Below are 23,733 nucleotides of genomic sequence, written 5' to 3' on the forward strand. Positions count from 1 at the left end.
GGCAGAGACCTCTCACCGCCCCTCAGGTTCCTGTTCCCACCCCACCACCTCCACTGTCCAAGGAAATAGAACCTCTGAAGGTTTATCTGGCCATTTGCTGCCTGGAGTTAAGATACTTCCCAGCCCCTCTTACACCTGGGTGTGGCCATATGACTAAGTTTTGGCCTAGATGTAATAGTGTTTAATTTCAGGAAGGGTCCTTAAAGGACGAGGCACGCCCTGTTCCCCTCTCTCCTTCCTGCTGCCTGTAATGCAGATATAATGGCAGGAGTTTCGGGAGCCATCCTGGAGCACAAGGTGATCTTGGGAACGACACCTGTGCGTGGCCCAGCCATGTGTAGAAGGAGCCCAGGCTCCTGATGGAGAAAACTAAACTTCCATCTTATGGTAGTTTGGGTTGGTAGTTTGGGTTGCCGGCTGGGTCTGTTTCCTCTCCCAGGGTGTCTTCTCTAAGGAGGCCCCACAGGGAACAAGCAGGTCTTGGTGCAGAGCAGACCCTGGGGCTCGTGACTTGACGCCTCACGGGAACGCAGGTGCCCCCAATGTTGTTTTAGTAGCTTAACCCCCGAGGAAGGAAATCTTACTCAGAGGCCCGAGAACAACAACGAAATCCCTTCCTAAAGTCGAGAAGCTCCCGTTGAAAGGAGTGGGGTGGGAGCTCCCTTGCTCAGCCTCCCCTCACGGGCCCCAAAGCCCCGGAGCCCACCCAGCGCCTGCCCAGGCTCTGTTCTCAGAAGCACCTGCCTGCTCCCCCTTACTGACAAACAGACTAACTAACGGAAGGTTGTAATGACTTAGCCTGGAGGTGCAAACAGCCGTTACCCCCTGGGGCCGGGCATGGGCTCCACGAATTCAGGGTGTAGCTGCATGCCTCCCCGAGCCCGCCTCATCCTGCCGAGACAGGCGAGAGAAGCAGCAGCCCCCTCACCCCCTCCAAGATACTGCCTGGCAATGGCTGGGCAGCTGCAATCAGCGTCAAGCGCAGAGAAGCACGAGGAGCTGGGGCCACAGTCCCCCCACCAGACCCCTTCAGCACCTCTCCACCTCTCCTCCTGTGTGTACAGGGCCCTGGCCTCTCTGGGCGTCAGCGCTACCTTCTGTCAAGTGGGCACATGGCACCTTGCCCTGCCTGCCTCTCTCTGTGACTCAGAGAGAACAGATGAGCAGGACTCTGGGGTGAGGGGCTGCTGTGCACGTTGCCAACTTAGGGGGCCTTGGAGGCAGCCACAAACGACACCCTTGCTGACCCTTGCGTTCCAGGGGACCCATCCTTCTGTTTGATGAGTCATCACGAAGCGCGTCATGAGACAGGGTGGTGCTTTCTCCCCAAAGTGGCAGATGGAACACAAGCTTCTCGAACTTCTCCACCAACATTTCCTTAATTGTGGAGGCCAGTGAGCTCAGAGGATGGGACCTGCTGCTAGCACAGAATCCCTTGGTTTATCGAAACATTCATGCGGGTGTTGGGCTCTTTCCCTTTAAGATGGGAATGCTTCAGTAACAAGAGTTAAGTTTTACGCAGTCACTCAATTTCCCGCTTCTCACCCCAAATGCCTGACTAAACCTGCTGCTCTGGAAGCTGATCTGTGTCTATCCGTAGCTATTCCCCCACAGCCCGCACCACACACTCACACTCACACACACACTCACACACACACACACACTCACACACACACACACACTCACACTCACACACACACACACTCACACACACACACTCACACACACACACTCACACACACACACTCACACTCCTAGTTGAGAAACAAAGTTTTAGGAGAGCATGAGTTTTGCAGTCAGAGTGACTGGTTTCCAGTTTTGGCTCTGATGCTGTCAGCTGTGTGACCCTGGCCATGTCACCTAACCTCTTTGAGCCTCCATTTCCTCTCTGCTTTCACTCCCCAGCGAGGTCAGTGTGGGGATGGAGGTAGGTGGGGTGGTAGTCAGGATGTTGTTTTCTTTTCTGGCACAGAGCCGGTCCCCGAGAACTTTAAAGAGGCTCTGTGGAGGGCTCCACTCTGTACAGGGAGACCGGGTCCAGCAGAAGCTGTCCTGGGCAGACTCAGGAGACTGAAGATGCAGAGTTACTGAGGCCGCTGTGCGCAGTGCCTGTCCTCCCTTCACCGCTTCCAGGAAGAGGAGCTTCATGAGGGTTTCCTGCCTTGCTGTGAGGCTTCTCTCCAGGGGAGCCACATGGAGCAGATCCAGCTGACCCCCATAACTGACTCCCCTGCCTCCAGGCTCCTAAGTCCACTTAGGACTGATGGTCCAGCAGGAGAGCCTGCCCGGCCACTCGGATCTGAGTTTTCCCACTGGCATCTGTGATGTCCCCTTGCGGGTGGGTGAAATGCCCAGATTTCACTCTTCAGTCTCAAGGCCTGGCTGGGTGACGGCGTTCTGGCTTGGCTGCTCTGCCCTGTCCGGGACCACAGCAAGTCCACCCAGGAGACAAATACTTCTGGTTGTACAGCATAGAGGCCCTCCAGGTTCGCTCAGTGGGTGGATCCGAGGGTAGGATGAGCTCTTGGGTGCCTGCAGGAATTTGATTTTTAAAAATCGTGATAGGGCTTCCCTGGTGGCGCAGTGGTTGAGTCCGCCTGCCGATGCAGGGGACGCGGGTTCGTGTCCCGGTCCGGGAGGATCCCACATGCCGCGGAGCGGCTGGGCCCATGAGCCGTGGCTGCTGGGCCTGCGTGTCTGGAGCCTGTGCTCCGCAACGGGAGAGGCCACAACAGTGAGAGGCCCGCGTACCGCAAAAAAAAAAAAAAAATCGTGATAAAATACAAATTATGTAAAATGGACCACCTTAACCATTTTTAAGTGTAGCGTTCAGTGGTATTACATACATCCACATTATTGTGCAACTCTCACCCCCATCCATCCCTAGAACTTTTTTCATCTTGCAAAATCGAAACTGTTTCCATTAAACAAGAATTCCCCTCTCCTCTTCTCTCCAGTCCCTGGCAACCACACGTTTCTACTTTCTGTCTCTGCGAAGTTGACGGCTCTTGGTACCTCATCTGAGTAGGATCATGCAGCATTTGTCCTTTTTGACTCTGCATAATGTCCTCAAGGTTCATCCATGTTGTAGCACGTGCCGTAATTTCCTTCCTTTTTATGGCTAATACTCCATTGTCTGTATAGGTTCCATTTTTTTATCCATTCATCCATCCATCCATCCACGGACACTTGGTTTTTTCCTGCCTTTCGGCTACTGTGAAGAACACAGCTCCGAACATGGGTGTGCAAATGAGGTCGATTTTTTTGATGGTGGCGAATTCATTTGAACACAAATTGGAGCAAATGACAAGTACACCACACTTCACAGACATGAATGCTTAGGGTGCCGCCAAAGTGATGGTTATTTAAGGATAAACATCCAAGAATGACGGTGGAGGAGTGAAAGGCCCTGCGTGCCTTGGGTACCACTAGGTTTTGAGCAAGTCGGAGCCCCGTCGAGCGGAGGCCAAACCCAGGCCTCTCCCCTTGTCTTTCCCTCTCCAAGGCCCTCCTCTCTCTCGTCAGCCCTGCCCAGACGAAGCCCAGAGGCCAGCCACTGCCCCGCGTGTCCCTCCCCGTCTCTTTTGGCTCCAAATCCCAGAAGGCATCTGATTGGCTGTGCCCTCACCAGGCCACCCTGATAGGTCACTGGTCAGCCTATGGATGGGCTCTCCGTGGTCAGGTGCTCTGCCTGGTGCAATCAGCAGTGGGGAGAGCGGGCTCACGCGGGGCTGCCTGGGGAGCTGTGGTTCTCCCGGCGGCCGCACTGCCCTCCGATTCCCAGCCCCCGTGGCTCCTCCGAGGTGGGCCCTGGAGGATCCCCTGCAGGCGGGAGGCTGAGGGTCAGGGTCTAAGCTGACTGCCCCTGAACCCCAAGCCTGCCGATAAACAAGGGTGGGAGGAGTGATGGGGAGTCCTGCTGCTCGACCCGCCGGCGCCCCTTCTCCTAACGAGGCACCCGGGTCTTGGTGTTTGGGGAGTTGGTTGCTGCAGCTGTGTGTGTGGAGGAGGGGGGCCTAGGGGCTCCCCAGACGCCGCCTTGCTCTCCTGGGCAGCCGTGCCTTCCTGCCAGCGCCCCTTTTCTCACTCAGGGAGCCCGACAGTGAGGACGTCGGCTCCTGTGCTTTGTCGGCCTTGCCTAGATCAGAAAAACCCAGGTCCTAGGGTGTCCTGCTGGGAGGTGGGACCCTCTGCACCGGCTTTTCAGCGAGCCTCTGAGCACAGCGTCTGTGGGTTCCAGACCACGGGGCTCGGGGGAGGAGTGGTGTGTGTGCACTGCTCTCTCCGCCAGGCACACACTCTGTCTACTTCTCCCAGCGGATCTCCCCTCCCCGAAGTGTCTGCCCAGGGGAGCCAGGCCCCGCATCCCAAGAGGGAAGCATCCCGAATTGCCCGGTACTAATGGCCACGTCACCTGTGCAGCTGGGCGGGGCCTCCGCTGGGCCTGGAGCTTGTTACTGGGAGGAAACGCATTTCTCCAGACCGGGAGAATTCACACTTGCGGGGGGGGGGGGGGGGGGGGGGGCGGGTAACTTCTTCTGGTTTGTAGCATTTATCATTCAAAACAGGCCTCATTCCCTTATGGAGGGTTTTCTGTAAACAACTTAGAAGGTATCCCCACATCGTCTGGGCTCCTACCCAGCTGGGGTTCCTGGCCTAAGGGACAAAGGGTGGCACCCCAGGGCACTGCAACACTACACAGGCCCCCAAGGGTTTGGGATCTGAAACCTGGAAGGCTCGGGGCTGTCTCCAGCACTGGTGGGCCCTCAGCTGAGCCCCAGCCCACTCTGAAGGCCTAGCCCTGGTTTCTCTCTTGTTCTCTCCAGAGCTTTATTGATGTGTAACTTATATACCATGAAATTTCTGGAGTTGAAAGGGCATAATTCAATGATTTTTAGTACATTTATAGAATTCTGCAACCATCACCACAATCTAGTTTGAGATCACTTCCACCCTCCAACAGAACTCTCTGCGCCGCTTTGAAGTTAATCCCTGCTCCCACCCCCAGCCCCAGGCAAGCACTGACCTGCTCCCATATCTATATATTGTACTTGCCTTTTCTGTATGCTTCATGAAAATGGAATCATACACTACATAGTCTTTTGTGTTTGGTTTCTTTCTCTTTTTTTAAGTTTTTTTTTTACATATATCCCCATATCCCCTCCCTCTTGCGTCCCCCTCCCACCCTCCCTATCCCACCCCTCTAGGTGGACACAAAGCACCGAGCTGATCTCCCTGTGCTATGCGGCTGCTTCCCACTAGCTGTCTATTTTACATTTGGTAATGTGTATATGTCCATGCCACTCTCTCACTTCGTCCCAGCTTACCCTTCCCCCTCCCTGTGTCCTCAAGTCCATTCTCTGTGTCTGCATCTTTATTCCTGTCCTGCCCCTGGGTTCGTCAGAACTATATATATATTTTTAGATTCCATATATATGTGTTAGCATTCAGTATTTGTTTTTCTGACTTACGTCACCCGTGTGACAGGCTCTGGGTCCATCCACCTCGCTACAAATAACTCAATTCCGTTTCTTTTTATGGCTGAGTACTATTCCATTGTATACATGTGCCACATCTTCTTTAGCCATTCATCTGTCGATGGACACTTAGGTTGCTTCCATGTCCTGGCTATTGTAAATAGCACTGTCGAGTTGTATTTTATTGTGATAAGATCTACCGTCCTAACACAATTTTAAATGTGCAATACATTCTTGTTGACCATTGGTGTGTTTGATTTCTTTTACTTAGCATCATGTTTTTGAGGTTCCTCCTTGTTGTGGCATATATCAGAGTTTGTTCCTTTTTATGGCTGAATAATTTCCCGTTGTATGGATAGACCACAATCCCTTGATCTATTCACCAGTTAATGGCGTGTGGACATGTGCTTCCACCTTTTGGCTATTACGAACGATGCTGCTGTGAATGTTCATGTACCAGTAGTTGTGGGGACATAGATTTTCATTTCTCTTGGATGGATACCTGGGAGTGGAATTGCTGGGTCATACGGTAAGTTTAAGAAATTGTCAGATTGTTTTCCAAAGTGGCTGCACCCCACTCCCAAAGTGTGAGAATTCCAGCGGCTCCACATCCTTGTCAACAGTTGATATGGTCCATCTTTTTCATTTTAGACATTCTAACAGGTGTGTAGTGGTATTTCATTGTGCTTTACCTTGCATTTCCTTAATGACTAATGATGATGAACATGTTTTCATATGCTCATTGGCCATCTGTATATATCTTCCTTGGTGAAGTGTCTGTTCAAATGTTTTGCCCCCTTTAAAAACTGGGTTGTGGGGGACTTCCCTGGTGGACCAGTGGGTAAGACTCCACGCTCTCAGTGCAGGGGGCCCGGGTTCGATCCCTGGTCGGGGAACTAGATCCTGCGTGCATGCTGCAACTAAGAGTTCACATGGCGCAACTAAGAAGTCCACTTGCTGCAACTAAAAGATCCCGCACACCGCAACTAAGACCTAGGGCAGCCAAAATAAATAAATAAACTACAGCACATTTAAAAAAAAAAAAAAAACTGGGTTGGTTGTGGGAATTCCCTGGCAGTCCAATGTGAAAGGACTCCGCGCTTTCACTGCTGAGGGCTGCGCGGCACGGCCAAACCCCCCCCCCCCCAAAAAACTGGGTTGTGTCTCTTATTATTAGTTCAAAGAATTCTTGATACCGTCTGGATATGTGATTTGCAAATATTTTACCTCAGTCTGTGGCTTATCTTGTCATTTTATCAATGGTATCTTTTGAAGTGCAAATGTTTTCAATTTTGATAAGGTCCAGTTTATCATTTTTGTTTGTTTGTTTTATAGGAAAAAAATCTAAGGCCTCTTTGTCTAACCCAACGTCATGAAGATGATCTCCCAAGCTCATTCTTAAATTTGTCTTCTTATCCCTCACCCCTCCACTTCCTAGGCCTGACAGTTCCACCTCCTCCGTTTTTTCTCTTTGCGCTCAGCCACCTCCTTTTGTTCCCTTTCAGCAGTGATTTTTAAAAAAATCCCCAAATCAGATCACACTCCACAAGGGCAGGGATGTTCCTCTGTTTTGTTCACCAATGAGTCCCAAGTGCCTAGAACAATGCCTGGCATACAGTAGGTGCTCAGTAGATGCACTTTGGGTTGAGTCATATTGTTCCTCGGGAGGCACTGCATTGCACTTGGAGAAAAGGCCAGCCTCACTGTCCAGGCCTACAAGATCCAACACAATCCAACCGTACCCACCCTGCCCCCTTGCCCACTCCCCTCCTACCACCCCGATCTTCCCTCTAATCCTCAAAGGTGTCAAGCTCATTCCCATCTCAGGGCCTTTGCTTCAGCTGTTCCATCTGCCTGTGATTCACTTCCCTCTGCGTTCCCCAAGCCTGGCTCCTTTTGTCAGTATGAACTCAGCCTAAACATCACCTCCTCTGAGAAGCCTTCCCTGACCACCTCATCTAAAACAGCTGTCCCACCTGCCCATCACACTAGCACCACCCTATTTTCATTGTCCACAGAGCACTTACCTCCAGATATTTTCCCAGTTTATATATATTTACTTAGTGGATGGTTATCCTCCATCCTCCATGGGCCCCAAGATGGGAGCAGGGAGGAGAACAGAGCTCCCAGGCCCTCTTTAGGCAAGCCCTTCCTCCTTCAGGAGGCTTCCTTGGTTATTCCAGCCGCTAAAGCTTTCCTGTCTCCTGTCTGTCTTCCTTCCTTTCCCACTGCAGTTAGCTGTAAAGTTGGTGCCCCACAATGGACCATGCTTCCTAGTATTCATGTCCTGGGGAGGTCTCATTCCACATTGTTGCTGAGCTCGGCCATGTCACTTGTTCTGGCCAATGAAATATTAGCAAATATGATGGAAGTAGAAGTTTGATGCTCTCTTGCATATTGAGGATTGTTCTCAGTGGAACGTAGCTGCCATGCTGTGAAGAAGCCCAGGTTAGCCCTGTGTAGAGGCCAAGTAGAGGAGAATCAAAGTACAGTCATCCCTTGGTGTCCACGGGGGATTGGTTCCCAGACGCCCGCAAATACCAATATCCAAGGATGCTCACCTACCTTATATAAAGTGGCACAGCATTTGCATATAAACTAGGCACACCCTCCTCTGTGTTTCTGATCATCTCCAGGTTGCATATAATACCTAAGACAATGTCAATGTGTGTAAATCCCTGCTGGTACCAGGCAGATTCACGTTTTGCTTTTTGGAATATTTTTCCCAAATATTTTCGATCCTTGATTGGTTAAATCCAGGAATGTGGAATCTGTGGATACAGAGGGCCACCGTACCTGAGATGACAGCCCACGCTGGCAGCCAGCTGAGTTCCCAAGCTGACAGTTAACATCAACTGCAGCCATGTGTGTGAAGCCACCTTGGACGTTTCACCCCAGTTGAGCCCTCAGCTAATTGCAGCTGTATTAATGATCCCAGAGGACAAAATATGAAGCAGAAGAACTGTCCAGTCAATCCAGAGGATGGTGAGAAATAAAAAATCATTGTTGTTTCAAGCCACAGTTGTGGGGTTGTTTGTTACACAGCAGTAGGTAACTGACACACCTGTGGAAGTCTCTTTTGTCTCTCAGGGCTCACTGGCATAATAACTGTAGCCCACCTACCCATCCAACCCTGCTTCCCGCTTTCCTGTTCATTGCTCTTGGAGTTTGGCAGTTTGCCTAATCCTCCCCCTCCTTGGAGCTGGGAAGCCCCTCCCAGGCCTTACTGACCTGTCTCCTCACCTGCCCAGTTCTGTACTCCCTCCACAGTAGTGATCAGGAAAGCTTAGGACCTTAGCGACACCTGGTAAGGCCCTCCCTGCCCCTCTAGGACCTCAGCGCCCCATTGGACAAGGGGTGGCAGAGTGAGGGGCCACACCCCAAGGATCCCTGACCCTCCCATCCAGACTGCACTGGACCCTCAGTGGGCTTTGCTAGGCATGTCCCGTCCATTGCTCCCTGGAGTGGGAGCAGAGGACAGGCTTGGGACGCAGTGACATGGGGGTGGGTGGCCCAGGAGTGGGTCACAACCGACAGCTAGGTTCCCTCTGAGCCACCTCCCAGCTGGGCACCTTGTGGCCGGCTTCTCTGAACACTCTGGTCTCAGTGTCAGCCTTCTGTAAAATGGGCCAGGGTACGATGAACCCTCCCCTGGAGAGGAGCAGTTAGGCCACTTGCAGAAGCAGCAGGCTCAGCTGGGTGGACAGCATTCCGAGCCAAGGAACAGGTAGCAGGAAGTTCTGTTCCCTGGGGGAGAGGTAGGGCTGTGCGAAGCCCTCGGGCAGAGCCGGTCACCAGGGGCCACTGTGGCCCGTAGGCCGCTGCAGGCGCTGGAGGGCAGAGGCGGGGTTGGGGGTCTCGTGGCTGTCTACCTACGGGGACCAGGGGGGCAGCGATCGTCCTCACTTCGAAGATGGAAAACAGAAGCACCCCTCGGCCTCTTCCACTCCCAGAGAGCTGCCCTCCGCGCCCTGCGCCCTGCCGGGGTTCGAGGACTCTCTGGAAGGGGGCGCCCCAGGAAGGGATGCGAGGGGAGGGGGAAACGCAGAGCGGGGGCCCCCCTCGCTTTTCGTGCCCTCCCCATCGGACAACCCCCCCCCCCTCCCTGTCACGCCCCGGACTTCGGATTGGCCCATCGGGGCAGTGATCCCGCCCACGAGGAAAGGGAGGGGCCGCTAACCCCGGGGAGACCCGGCGTGGGTGAGGAAAGCGGGGCTCGAGGAGCCCGAGGGGGCGGCCGAGTGGCCACAGGCGTGCGCTGGGCACGATTGTCGCTCTTTCACGGCGGAGACTGAGACCCAGAATGGGAAGGGTCCTGCGGCGGCCACGTGGCGAGTGGAGAGCGGGGTGGACTGTTCGTGGGTGGAGACCCAAACCCGCGAATCCCGCCGCTGGGGCAAGGCGCTCAGTTGTCCCCTGTCCGCTAGTGACCTGCGGCGCCCCGGCCCCGCTCCCTCAGTGAGCCCCGTGCCGGGCTGAGGGCCGCAAGGACGCGCGCGGCCGCCAGGGGGCGGTGTCGGCCCGCGCCGGGCGGTGGGACAGGACACCGCTTCCAGTTCTGAGCGGATGGAGAAACTGAGGCCCGGCCCACAGTGGCTCCAGCCAGGGCCTCGCCCCCTCCTCCGTGGGGCCGCACTTTGGGATCCGATAAGGGGACCTCCCTCCCCAAGCCCCGGACTCGGTGAGTCCCATAAGCCTAGCTGACGTCCCCGTCCCCCCATGCCCGCTCCAGCCCCTTGCTGAGTGGCTCCGCCTCCCCGGACCTCAGTTTCCTCTCGTGTCACCTGAGAGAAAGTGATAGTGAGACGCGGGGATCCAGGCCCGACTGCTCGGAGGGTCTTGGGAAGAGGGAGGTTCCTGTGCGCGGCTGGCAGGCGGGGCCGCTGTTATCCTTAGGACTCATCTGAGCTGTGTGACCAGGGCCAGGCCTTAGTTTCCCCTGCTGACTCTCTTCACTGCAAACCACAACTGTTTACCGAAGGGGACAGTGGAAAAGAAAGTGGGAGGTGCAACGAAGTGGGGGGCTGCCCTTGGCCCGGCCCACCTCAGCTGTGCCCCCTTGGCACCCAGGGACGGGGTGCTGCCCGCTCTCCCCAGGGCAGCCCCAGGCCTGGGCATGGAGCCCCGCGGGGACAGCGATGCGCTCAAGGTGACACAGCCGGGCCGGCATCCAGCCCCTGCGTGCTGGGAGGCTCAGGGACAGGGCCAGCCCGCCTGCCCCGCCAGTGTCCTGCCCCTGCCAGAGCTGGCCTCCCCCAGGAGAAGCCAGGTCTGAGCTCTGCGGGCCCCTGCCTGGGTGGGCTGGAACCTGGGCTGGGCCACGGCCGGGTCCCCCTTGTGCTCAGGGCTCCTGGTGCCTGGGACTCTGGTGCAAAAGAGATGAATCATGTACTTCCTGCTCCCCGCCCTCCAGGGACCGGCCCACACTCCCCAGAGGGTGACCCCTAGCCTGGTCAACTCCTGCACTTAGTCATCAGCATTTATGGGGCACCTACTGCCCCCCGCAGGGACAGGCTGTGGGCAGAGGAGAAACCCCCAGGAGCGCAGGACACTGTGGTGAAGCCCGGAGAGGCTGGGCGAGCTCCTTCAGCCACGTGGCGCCTGAGGTGAGTCCGTGTGGACTTCTGGGGATGGGCCGTCCAGGCGGAGGGCATGGCATGAGCCAGGGCTCGAGGCCCTGAGGCCTGAAGGCCAAGGTTCTCGTGGAACGTGAAGGGGTCTGGTCCTGAGGCAGAGCAGGGGTTTTCGACTCGGGTGGGTGGCATCTTTGAGCAGGGAGGGCTCCTAGCAGAAGGGCTGAGTTGACTTGGATTTGATGGGATCCCCTCAGGCTTCAAGAAGCTGGGGCTGAAGCTGGAGCCTGGAGAGTCCAGGGCAGCCTGGCCCTGGGAGGTGGGATGGAGTAGCGAGGCGGGCGGGGTGGGGCGTTTGGACACAGAGTCCAGGGCATGATGTGAGGGGTGCAGGTGACTCCTCTTCATCTCAGGTAGCCTCCTCCTCCAGGAAGCCTCGCCTGCCCACTCACCTGTGATCCTCAGGGCAGGCTGCAGGGGCTTGTTCGTTGAGTTACCGAGTTAAGCTGCTCAGAAGGGCTGGCTGACCATCTGAGTCCCCTGGCGAGGGGGACCATCTGAGTCCCCAGCCCACCATCCCAACCTGCGTCTGAGGCCCCTCCATCCTGTGAGTGGGAGACATTTCTAGCAGAACTTTCCTCAGCTTTCACAAGGGGTTGGGAACTCACGAAACCAAAGCCTTCCCTTCCTAGGCCCAGACGAGGCTTATATGCTCCAGCCCTGTGGGCAAAGCCCCGTCCCTTCTCCGAGCTTGTTTCCCTACCTGTAAAGTGGGCTGACAATGCAGCCTGCCTCCCCTGCGAGCCCACGAGAGGACGGCTGGGAGAGCACTTTGCCCGCGGGACATGCCTCTTTAAAAACTCACCTTAATTATGCAAATAGTATTTGAATATGTGTCCCTTGTGAATGACTCAAACCATAAAGAAGGTACAGAGAATAAAAACTAAGAGCTCCTTCCTCCTCCCCCCTCCCCCTCCCTGATGCTCCCCCAGGAGGCCCTGCCCTCCACAGATCAGTGTGTGGCTTCCAGTATTTTTCAAACAATTTGGGGGCTTCCCTGGCGGTCCAGTGGTTAAGACACTGCGCTCCCAACACAAGGGGCACGGGTCTTTTAACACTTTTATGTTGAAGTATTGAAAATTAATCCTAGGAGCTCTTTACTGCCGTGTCCTGCAAGAACTCAGTGCCTTCTCAGGAAGGCTCTCTTATCTCCTCTTGACAGAGGAGGAAACTCAGGCTCTCTATTGCCGCCTGCGTCTGCATGATACCTGGGCTGTGCGTTAGTTAGTCACGTGGCAGCTGTAGGTCCTCCTAAACCAGGACCTGTTGAGAGTGAGGGGGACACTATTATCATTATGCTGGGATGACAAGGGCTGTCCTGAGCAAATACTCTTAAGGAGCCAGGAAGTTTTCAAGTGATAAACCCCTGTCTCCAACTGGCCTAATCCCCAAACTGGATTATTTAAATATTAAATAAAATATTAAATAAAATTATTAAAGACTAAATATACTTTAATATAAATATTAAATAAAACATTTATTTAATTAATTAAATATTAAATTAAAAAATAAACAATTCAACTGGCTCATTTAATGAGGAAGCCCGAGTCCTCAGGCACGGCTCTTTCCAGGATCCTACATGGACCCAGAGACACCAGCGAGAGTCTCACATTGGGTTGGTGGTGGGGGCAGGTTTGAGGGAGATGCTCCCTAGGCTCCAGGCCGACACAAGGTCCTATCCAAGAGCCAGGAGAGGAGCAGTGCCAGCTGGGAAGGATGCAAAAATCCCAGCTGGGATGGATGCATCATGATTATTTTTGGTGTTCCCCTTTGGATGGTCACCTAGGAGGTTTCCGTTTTTTGGGTTTTTTTTTAAGATTTTATTTTATTATTTATTTATTTATTTTATTATTTATTTTTGGCTGCATCAGGTCTTAGTTGCGGCAGGCGGGATCTTTCATTACAGCGCATGGGCTCTTCGTTGCGGTGCGCGGGCTTCTCTCTAGTTGTGGCGTGTGGGTTTTCTCTTCTCTAGTTGTGGCGCGCGGGCTCCAGAGCACGTGGGCCCTGTAGTTTGTGGCACACGGGCTCCCTAGTTGAGGCGCACGAGCTCAGTCATTGTGGCGCACCAGCTTAGTTGCTCCGTGGCACGTGGGATCTTAGTTCCCTAACCAGGGATCGAACACATGTCCCCTGCATTGGCAGGGGGATTCTTTACCACTGGACCACCAGGGAAGTCCCAGGTTTCCAGTTTTTTATTATTAAAAACACAGCAGGGACTGTACCTCCTTAACAGTTGGTAGTTAACCTGTATTCTCTTCAAAGGTTTTACTCTGAAATAGTTAGAAATAAAATATGCGGGCAGACCCTCATTTTATTGTACTTTACTGTGCTCCACAGATATTATGTTTTTCTCAAATTGAAGGTTTGTGGCAACCCTACGTCAAGCAAGTCTGTTACCGCCATATTTCCAACTGCATTTGCTCACTTCCTGTCTCTGTGTCACGTTCTGGTAATTCTTACAATATTTCGAATCTTTTCATTGTTATTATATTTGTTATGATGATGTATGATCAGTGACCTTTGATGTTACCACGACAACTCACTGAAGGCCCAGATAATACTTAGTATTTTTACCAATAAAGTTTTTTTTTGAATTAAGGTATGTGCCTTGTTTTTTTAGACATAGTGCTATTGCACACTTAATAGACTACAGTATAGAATGAATTTACTTTTATATGCCCGGGGAAACCACAATGACAATCTTTGCTTTATGACAATATTTGCTTTATTGTGGTGGTCTGGAACAGAACCTGCAATACCTCTGAGGTCTGCCTGTAAAATTAAGGTTGAATTCTTTCATAAAACTGTAAAGAATTAAACAAGTGAACAAAACCGTAGCAGTGAGCATCGTACATGGAATTTGGCACTTGGGCCAGTATTTATCTGGATAAGATACCTACAAAAGAAACTGGTGGACCCAAGAGCACGAGCATTTTCCTGCTGGTGGTGCCTTCCAAGGTGCCCTCCCCTTCTCTACATGAGAGTGAGGGCTTGATTCCTGACCTTGTCAGTACAGGCTGTTTTTGGGATCCTCAGTTTTTGCCAATAGGCAAAACAAGAGCTTGTACGTTTGCCTATTTCTTACAGAGCTGAGCGTCTTCATGGGTTTATCGGCCAACCTGTGAATTGCCTATTCATACCCCTTGCCCATTTTCCTGGGTTAGTCTTTCTAACAGGTGCAGGAGCTCCTTATACATTCTGAATGCAGACACTTGGAGGCCAGGTGGGCTTTGGCCCCGTCCAGCCAGGTAGTGGTAGTGCAGGACCCAGGAGAGGTGGCGGTGGGTGAGGGATACCCCTCCCCCCTCCCCTGGTCCTGGCCACTTCCCATACTGGCCTTGGCCAATCCTGTCCCCTGGAACAACTTCCTTTTGAGATCCGAAAATCCACCTGACTCATGTCACAGATAGAGACTGGCACTCAGACAGGTGCAGTCACGCAGCCCAAGTCCCACAGCTGATGAGTAGTGATTAGAACCCAGCTTGTCTGGCGCCAGCTTCCTCCCCCAGGAAGCTGCCCTCCCTCCTCTCTACCTGCAGCACAAACCCCAAGCCGTGCTCCCAGTCCTGGGCCACCTGCCGGATCCCCCCTGCTCTGATGACAGGCTCTGCTGGGCTTGCTGGGGGCAGCTGGGGCTCAGGTCAGGGAGGATCTCCCTGTGGTCAATGAGCCGCTCTCCTCAAGCACCGCCCTCCACCCCTTGTCTCTCTAAGCGAATGACCTTGAAAATAGAAGCCATCTGAGTAGACTTCTCTGACTCACCTTTACCTGTGCTCTCATTGGCGTCCATGCCCAACCCTCTGCCCCTCAGGAAAAACTGTCCATGCCCGTGGCAGGGGCCTTCCTTCCGCTCGTGGCCGCGCAGTCCCTGCTGGCCTCCAGGTCATGGCTCCATAGGTCCTTCCTGCATCGGTGTTTTGGCGCATCAGTGTGCTGCACACATGCACACGTGTGCAAGATGCAGCACACTGCACGTGGACATGTGTACACGCGTGCATGCACAGATGCACACGTGCCTGCATGCACACACACACGTGGCTCCAGGGTTTTTTTTTATTATTTAAAATATTTATTTATTGAGGTTGCACCAGGTCTCAGGTGCAGCATGCGGAATCTAGTTTCCTGACCAGGGATCGAACCTGGGCCCTCTGCACTGGGACCCCGGAGTCTTATCCACTGGACCACCAGGGGTGTCTCTCTGCTCTTTTATTCTTTAACCCACTTACCTCCAGCCCCCCTTTCCTCCCTACACATCTTTCCCAGTCCCTCCCCTAGCGCTCCTCTCCACATAGGCTTCTCCTGCAGTCCCATGACCTTCTGTAAAGGGCACCATGACCTCCATGTAGCCAAATCCTCCTGACCCGCTGGTGGCACTTGTCCCAGGTGGCCACTCCCTCCTCCTCCGGACACCTGGGCTCTTTTGACTTCCAAGGGCCTCTCCCCATCCCTACATGCTAGATGTTCCAGCCTGGCCTCCCAGCCTTCACTCCATTTTGTTTTGTTTTGAATGTTTTATTTAATTAATTTATTTATTTGGCTGCGCTGGGTCTTAGTTGCGGCATGTGGGATCTTAGTTCCCTGACCAAGGATCGAACCTGGGCCCCCTGCATTGGGAGCGCAGAGTCTTAGCCACTGGACCACCAGGGCAGTCCCCGAGCCTTCACTCCGGGTGTCATGCTTTCAGTGCCTTCTCTCTCCTGTGACCCCCAGCTGTATGTCACCAGCAGGGCTTCTCCCTCCACCTCCCTTATCATGGACACCCCAAGGTGGCTGACAGGCATCTTCAGGGATGCCCCACCCCCTGCTCCTGCCCGACCCGGGAGGCATTCTAGACTGTTCTCTCCCTCTCACACCCACCCTAGTTGGTCAGAGTCCACACAGAATTCGCTGCTTGTCCCAGTGCCCTCCATGCCGCTCGCCCTGCCACCCCTTCCCAGGCCAGTCAGCTACTGGGGCTTCCACCCTCTCTTCCTGGGGTTTGCTCCCCGCGGTGAGAGGGAGCCTTAGAAAACCCAAGGCAGCCCCTGCTCGGAGCCCTGGCTCCCCCGAAGTCCTCCCACTGACCTTGGGGTCCGTCTGTATTTGCAGCCTCGCCCACTACCCCTCCGACCTGGCCGCACACTGACGCCACGAGCCTGCGGGGGGGGGGGGGGGGGGCGGGACAAGCTCTCCCAGGAGAGAGGGGAGCATGACAGGGTCAAAGGTCAAAGCCATACTTAGAAGGCTGTGCTGGTGAGCCAGGCCTGAGCCGGGCAGTCCTCTCACTCCCAGGCCCCCTTAGTCTCTCTGGGAATTGAGCCCTCTGCCCCTCCTCCGCCCACTCCCCACCCCCACCCCCGTTCGCAGCCTCAGCGGGCACAGGATGCTGCTTCCTTAGGGGGAGCACTTCCCCCCATCGCCGCCCCAGACTCTGCCACAGCCCCATGGAGGCGCGGGCAGGCTGTTCACAGCAGCACTGGGGGACCACACACGTGCTGGGCACAGGGGACAGCTTTCACCAGCAGAAGACTCAACAGAGATGACGTGTGACCCAGAGCGGCGCGTACCCCAGAGCGTGAGTCTAAAAGTGACCGCGGGAGAAAAAGGCAAGCTGCTGAGAGGGCGCGCTGACAGCGTGATGGGGAGGGTTACAGTGTCAGCTGCCACCGTGGGAAAGCGCCGGCGCTGGGACTGGGCAGCAGGACAGGCACGCAGGCCTTCAGATTTCCCCACATGTTAGTTCTTAAACTGGCTCATGGGCTCCCAGGCATTTCAAAGTTATATTATCGTTTTGTATGCCTGAAATAATCCACTAACTTCCAAACCTCCAGGTCCTTGGACACACCCAAGCTCCTTGTCTAGCCATTCAAGGCCCTATGCTTCCCGGTCCCTCCCAATTGACCTCTGGAGCCTCCCTCTGCCGCTTCCAGACCTTTGCTGCAGCCGTGTCCGGGCCAGGAATGCCTTTCCTCTGCCCCACTTGGTCTTTCTGGCTAAGCCCATGTCCATGGGAAGCTTTCTAAGTAGTGGAGAAATGGGGTTGAAACCGTGCAGCTTAGATTGGGACTTGGACCCACAGGCTGGAACTCGAACCCACGGTCTTTTAACTGAGATCACACACCTGGTCTCAGGACTTAATGAAGCTCAGGTTCTTGATGTCTCATCGCAGAAAGAATTCAGTCAGAGACAAAGTGATGGGTAAGAAGTGGATTTCTTTAGAGATAAACACACTCCACAAGACAGAGTGTGGGCCATCTCAGAAGGAGAGAGTGGCCCCAGGGTACAGGGTTGTCGGTTCTTATAGGGGTGGGTAGTTTCACAGGCTAATGAGTGGGAGGAGTATTCCAGCTATTTTAGGGAAGGGGCGGGATTTCCAGGAATTGGGCCACCGCCCACTTTTAGACCTTTATGGCTGGCCTTGGAACTGTCGTGGCGCCTGTGGGTGTGTCATTTAGCATATGCTAATATATTACAAGGAGCGTATACTGAGGCTCAAGGTCTAGTGGAAGTTGACTCGTTCACCATCCTGGACCTCTTTGGTCCTAATCAGTTTGTGTAGTGTCCTCGGGCTGTGTCATTCTTTTTTTTTTTTTTTTTTTTTTTTTTGTGTCATTCTTTTAAAGGTTGTGCCCTGCCCCCTTCCCTCCTGTTTCAGGGTCGGACTTGATTCTGAGAGAGGGCTTCGGGAATCCCAGCGAAGAGTGACGAGGGCACATCAAAGGGGGAGGCGAGGAGGGTTCGAGGGGTGGAGAGAGAACTGCCCCGAGGCCAGCTGCACACCAGGCACCTACAGCCGATGCCCTGTCACCCTCATTCCACCAGCAGCCATGGAGATGCTGTGAGGTCTCACTGCAGCCCTTGAAGGATATAATGGGGACATGGGAGCAGGGCAGCTAGCGTCTTGAGCCACAGGTAGTTCACCTGGGACACCACCTCCCTACGTTGTCTCCCAGGGTCTGGGGGCTCCAGAAGGCCAGTGTCAACCGTGCAACCCCAGGATTTCCATTCACTTTGCCCCACCCATCAGAGAGGTCTGGAAAAGGACAGCTGGGAGAAATTGTAGGGAGACTGAGGACTAAAGCAGGGAGGAGAGGACAGGTGAGGTGGGGCAGAGATAGACCCTGGACTCCCAGCCCAGTGTTCCCTGTACCCCCCCACCCCTGGCCCATGATCGTTTTCTGTAAATCTGGTGGTGATCATGGACCCCCTGAGAGGTATGGTAGGGCCTGCAGGGCCATGTTGCACTGAGGTGGGTGGCATTTTGGGTGGGGGTATCTGGTGGCTCTCCGGCACGTGTGTGCTCCACACTTTGGCCCCCTTGTGGAGAGGCCGGGGTGGTCAGGGCCCCATCCACCACAAATGTCTGAAGGAAAGAAAGGGAAGCGCCCAGCTTCCCTTTTAGCTTCTCCTCACTTGGAGGTCACCTCCCACTGAGCCCCGATTTCCTGGCCGGTGAATTAGGAGTCATAATTCCCACGGCTACCGGTCGCGAAAATGAATTGAAATCAAGTATGTTTAGCACAGAGACTGGTACACACTAGGCCCTCATAAATGGCTGTCTGCATCCGTTCATCCATTCGTACCCTGGGAAAGTCAGCATGGAGCAGGGGCTCGAGACGCCCCGACCCTCCCGGGCAGAAAGCGGCCAGGGCCCTTAGGGGTGACAGTTCCTACGCCCCGACCCCTCCACGTACAGTCCCAGAAAAGTCCCGGAGGAGGTCATCCCCAAGGTCACAGAGGGTCAGCGTAAAGGGGATGTGGAATACGACTCGTGGGGTGCCGAAGAAAGTCACGCTCGGCGGAGCCGGAGCCCCTAAGTGCGCGCCCAGTCTCCCACTGAGCCGGGGCACAGCAGGCGGGGCCCAGGGGCCCTTCCCGGCGCGGGTCTCCCGTCGCCGGGAGCTCGAAACCCGGAGCCTTTTCTCGCCGGCCACTCGGGTTTCCGGGAGCCCCGCCCCGTTCACTCCCCATCGCGGCCCCGCCCCCCGCGCGCCCTCAAGTTTCTCCCAACTTTTCCGCGGGTCCCCCTGGGCGCCCCGCCCGCCGACCGGTGACGTAACAATGGTGCAGCGCGGCGGCCAATGGGTGGTGGCGGGGGCCGGCAGTGCGGGCCAATGGCGGCGGCGGGCGGCCCCGCGGTCCTGCCCGGCCGGGGCCGCACTGCGCCGCCCGCCGCTCGCCCGCCCGCCGCCGGCGCCGGCACCGCCGCCCAGCGGTCTGGCCGCGGCGGCTCAGAGCGCGGCTGCGGCGGGCGCGGGCGCCGGCGGCACCCTCCCGTCCGTCTGTCCTGGGAGCTTCGCCTGCGCGCCGACCCGCGGGGGGCCAGCAAGCTTTCCGGCCCGCAGCGGGGGCGGGGACGCCAGGCCAGCGGCCCCTCCGACCCCCACGGTGAGTCCCCCTTCCTCGGCCGGCTCGGCGTGTAGCCGCCGCCCCCCTCATCCCCCCCAGACACACGCGCACGCAGGTGCAGCCCTCGCTGCGCCGGCCACCGGCCCGCAGACACTCTGGCCTCGACCCGCGACCCGCGGCCACCCGGGATCCGGCCGTGCCGCCAGTAGGGGACGGGGAGAAACTGGCGGGCGGCCCTGGGCGCGCGGCCTTGCCCTCGGTGGCCCAACCCCCCATTCACTGAGCCGCGACCGTGACTCGCTGCCCGGTGACGTGGGGCGGCTCAACTTTACGTAACCTGCCCCGCTCCCAGTGTCCACACAGGGTGCACCCGGGGCGCGGAGACCCAGGCGTGGTGCTCCAGTTACGGTGTCCCCAAAAGGGTGCTGTGGCTCCAGCCCCCAACCCCTGTGCCCGTCTCTGTAACTTAGTTACCCAGTGTGTGTGGACGCAGCTTATCCGCTGACCCAGGTCCCTTGTGACCAAGGGCTTACCCTTGAGAAAACGCAGTGGGGAGCTTGGGCCAGGGCCAGGGGTTGGAGGTCAGGGCTCAGGTTGGCGCAGGGGGCTCAGAGGGCAAGGTTAGGGCTCAATCTGGGTTCCCTGTGGGTTGGGGGTCCCTCCACTTCTGGAATGAGCCCGATATAGGAGTTAGGAGATCTGGGTTCCAGGCCTGTCTCTACCATGACTTGCCGACTGACCTTGGACAAGTTTGTCCCTTACTGGAAAATGGGATGACAGTACCTGCTTCTTCTAGTCATTGGGAAGACTCAGGGAACTAGCAGACCTGGAGGGGATTTACAGACTGTGAAGAGTGTACACGCCAGTTTCTAGGTTGATTTCATCCTCTTGCCTCCTCCCAGGAGCTAGGGGCGGTGACATCCAGTAAACACCATGTTTGGGTGGAAGGCTAGAGGCCCCCACTTCCTGCTATGGCTCACAGACTGCCTTCCCTCTTTCTTACAGATGAGGAAGCTGAGGCTCAGGCAACAGTAATACACCCACCTACACAGAACTAGGTAATCGCGGTGCGCTAGCCAGGTAGGTCTGAGTCTAGAGCTCTGACCCTGCCTGGCCTGGGGTAGGGCCCTCGACCGCAGTCGGGGGTCAGATGACAGAGTCAAGGTTAGATGGGGCTGGGGATAGGGAGCTTGGGCTACAGAAAAGATTTGCCTCAGCTTGAGATGTGGGATGCAGCTTTCCTAGTCCCCTCCCTGGCTTTCCCCTTGATTGGAGTTGGGTGCAGCTCTCACAGGTGGGAGCAGGAACTCTTCCAGTGGGTCCCTGGGCTGGACGGGGTGTGGGGTTTCTGTGTGGCCTTGACGGTAGCTGGGGCTGTGAGGGCAGGGACAGGGAAGGGCATCTTTAGCAGAGGTACCGGAGAACAAGACAGTTTTGGGGAGGGCGACCAGGCGCAGCAAGATCAAGGATGTGGGAGGTGGTTCAGGGCCTGGGAGAGAAGGGAAGCTGTGAGGAGTGACTGGGAGGGCCGGTCGGAGGCTGGGGGCAGGTACGAGAGAGGGCCGGACAGGTGGGGCTGTGTGAAGATTGGACGGGAGACCCCTCTCCGCCCGGAACTTCAACCCTCAACCCTCACCGCGCTTCCCTCTGCCCGCAGGTGGTCGGCCCCAGGCCCATGCCGTGAGACCGGGAGGCGCCGCCAGCATGCCGTGGGACACGCGGCGGCCTGGGGGCGGCGCGAACGGCGGGCCCGAGGGCGCGGGCGCAGCGCGCTCGCGGGCGCAGAAGCAGTGTCGCAAGTCGTCGTTCGCTTTCTACCAGGCCGTTCGCGACCTGCTGCCCGTGTGGCTGCTGGAGGACATGCGCGCTAGCGAGGCCTTCCACTGGGACGAGCGCGGGCGCGCCGCCGCCTACTCGCCGTCGGAGGCGCTGCTCTACGCCCTCGTGCACGACCACCAGGCGTATGCGCACTACCTGCTGGCCACGTTCCCGCGGTGCGCGCTCGCGCCGCCCAGCGCCGGCTTCCGCTGCTGCGCGGCGCCCGGGCCGCACGTGGCGCTGGCCGTGCGCTACAACCGTGTGGGCATCCTGCGCCGCATTCTGCGCACCGTGCGCGACTTCCCGGCCGAGGAGCGCGCGCGCCTGCTCGACCGGCGAGGCTGTAGCCGCGTGGAGGGCGGCGGCACGTCGCTGCACGTGGCCTGCGAGCTGGCGCGCCCCGAGTGCCTCTTCCTGCTGCTCGGCCACGGCGCCTCGCCCGGCCTGCGCGACGGCGGCGGCCTCACGCCGCTCGAGCTGCTGCTGCGTCAGCTGGGCCGTGATGCCGGGGCCGCCCCCGCTGTCGGGGCGCCAGCGCCCGGGGAGCCGCGCCAGCGCCGCCTGCTGCTGCTTGACTTACTGGCGCTGTACACGCCGGCGGACGCAGCCGGCCCGGCCCGCCGCGAGCTGCTGGGCGACCGGCCGCGCTGGCAGCGGCTGCTGGGCGAGGACAAGTTCCAGTGGCTGGCGGGCCTGGCGCCACCCTCGCTCTTCGCGCGCGCCATGCAGGTGCTGGTCACCGCCATCTCGCCCGGCCGCTTCCCCGAGGCCCTGGACGAGCTGCCGCTGCCGCCCTTCCTACAGCCACTGGACCTCACGGGCAAGGGCTAGACCGCGGGGGCACCCCGTGTGCTGGATTTTTGGAGAATACTATTTTTCAGAGCGTTGTACCCGGCACTTTACATATATTGTTCTCTGGACAGCAGAATCTCTGCTTTGTCTGTAGCGTGCTTTGGGGGCTGGGCCAGGACGGGCAGGCGGACCCGGAGCTGCAGGTCCTCTGGATCCGGAGGTGCTCGGCTCCCCACCTCCCTGTGTGGATGGAGCTGGGCTACGGGGTCAGACGACGCCTGAGAGCCGGGCCCTGCCCTCAGCTCACTACCCAGACCCTGAGGAGCAGCCTCCCATCTTGATTTAGAGCCTCTGGGAAGGTGTCCCAGAGGGAGAGACAGCTGAGCTGGGCAGGTGCAGGGGGGTGGACTGACGTGTCCAGGCAGGGGGACGGCGGGTGCAAAGGCCTGGAGGCCGAGGGAACCGCCCGTGGGCGCTGGGTGGAGGTTCTCTGCCCCGTCAGCAGGTGGGGCCTCGACTCCCCTGTGGGGCTGGGCCTCAGGTCCCGAGGTGTGGAGGGCAGGACCCAGGCTGTGCCTCCTGTTTGCCCCCGTCCCGTACTGGCCACCTGCCTCCTCCTCGGCTGTCACTGGGACCGCCCCTCCCCAAAGCAGCCCAGGCCTGGACTTGTCGCAGTCGCCCCATTGGCTCTCTCTGGCGACTAGCAGGTACGTAATCCTGGGGCTCCTGACGGGGGTGGCTGCGTCATCCCGTGGGTGGGCCCTCCAGCCTCAGCCAGTAGACCTGGTTTCCGCAGGAAGGCTTTGAAGATGGAGACTGGTTGACCCTTCAGGACAGAGGGACCCTGGCTGAGAAGCTGGGTCCGTGCCCCGAGGAGCCGTGGGATCAGGGATGGCCAGGCTGTCCTGCCCGGGAATTCTGCTGGGCCGTGAAATTCAACCCGCGCCGGCATGGGCTGGAGGGCCACGATGTTCTGCCAGGAGCAGAGGGCTAACGATCTGCCCGATGAACAGTGACCGCCTGGCTGGGGGCGCCCACTGCCCACCCTGCCCCCTGTGTCCCCGAGGGGGGCATGCCTGGGGGCCGAAGGGGCTTTGGGTGGTGGTGGCAGAGTCCAGGGTGATGGGCCGTCAGAGGGGGGCTGTGGAAGGGGCCTGGGCAGCGGGAAGCTCTGCCAGGGGGCCTGGTTCTGGTCTGCAGCTGCCACCCACCCTGAGGGTGACCTTGGAGAAACCCCTGCCTTGGGCTTCAGTGTCCCCAGCTGCTTACAAAGGGGCTTTGGGGCATCTCCAAGCCCCTACCTGCCCTGGCAAGGATGTGACCCCCGTTGCTGGGAAGCGTGGGGTGGGTGGGCACACAGCCCTGGTGGGGAGGAGGGGGGGATGGAGGGGTGTACGGCCCGGTGCTGATCCTAGATTCTGGGTGGCAGCGAGGGCTTCTCCCCTCCTGCTGTGTGTCCTGGCCCAGTTAAACAGCCTTTCTGAACCTTGACACTTGGGGGCAGTGGATACTAGCATCTCTAGCTTAAAACTTGGGACATCAGGAGTCCCCTGGTTCTTAACCGGGGATGCGTCGCTGGGGGAGGGTGCATTCCTTTGGAGGAGGTGGAAAGGGCAGACCAGAGCAGCAGGTCTCCGTGGCTTCTGGGCTCTGGGCTTAGGGAGATGTTGGGAACTCTTGGT

General features: G+C 57.0%; 1 protein-coding gene across 2 annotated transcripts; it reads left to right on the forward strand.

Moving 5' to 3' along the window:
- The first annotated feature begins 19,261 nt into the window (after nt 1-19,261).
- Nucleotides 19,262-22,367, forward strand: ANKRD9 (ankyrin repeat domain 9). 2 transcript variants are annotated; one of them, XM_060003301.1, is made up of 3 exons: nt 19,262-19,480; nt 20,447-20,499; nt 21,099-22,367. In XM_060003301.1, the coding sequence occupies exon 3, from the start codon at nt 21,146-21,148 to the stop codon at nt 22,088-22,090; it is 945 nt and encodes a 314-aa protein (XP_059859284.1). In that variant the 5' UTR covers nt 19,262-19,480; nt 20,447-20,499; nt 21,099-21,145; the 3' UTR covers nt 22,091-22,367. The 2 variants fall into 2 exon arrangements, with proteins under 2 accessions (XP_059859284.1, XP_059859278.1); XM_060003295.1 differs by having other exon boundaries at nt 19,263-19,480; nt 20,447-20,521; nt 21,099-22,365.
- The last annotated feature ends 1,366 nt before the right edge of the window (nt 22,368-23,733 follow it).

Source organism: Delphinus delphis, chromosome 2, assembly GCF_949987515.2.
Source record: "Delphinus delphis chromosome 2, mDelDel1.2, whole genome shotgun sequence".
In the NCBI taxonomy this organism is placed as follows: Eukaryota; Metazoa; Chordata; class Mammalia; order Artiodactyla; family Delphinidae; genus Delphinus; species Delphinus delphis.

What these genes read in the sequence shown, in the direction of transcription:
- ANKRD9 (XM_060003301.1), top strand. Translation starts at nt 21,146, where the DNA reads ATGCCGTGGGACACGCGGCGGCCTGGGGGCGGCGCGAACGGCGGGCCC.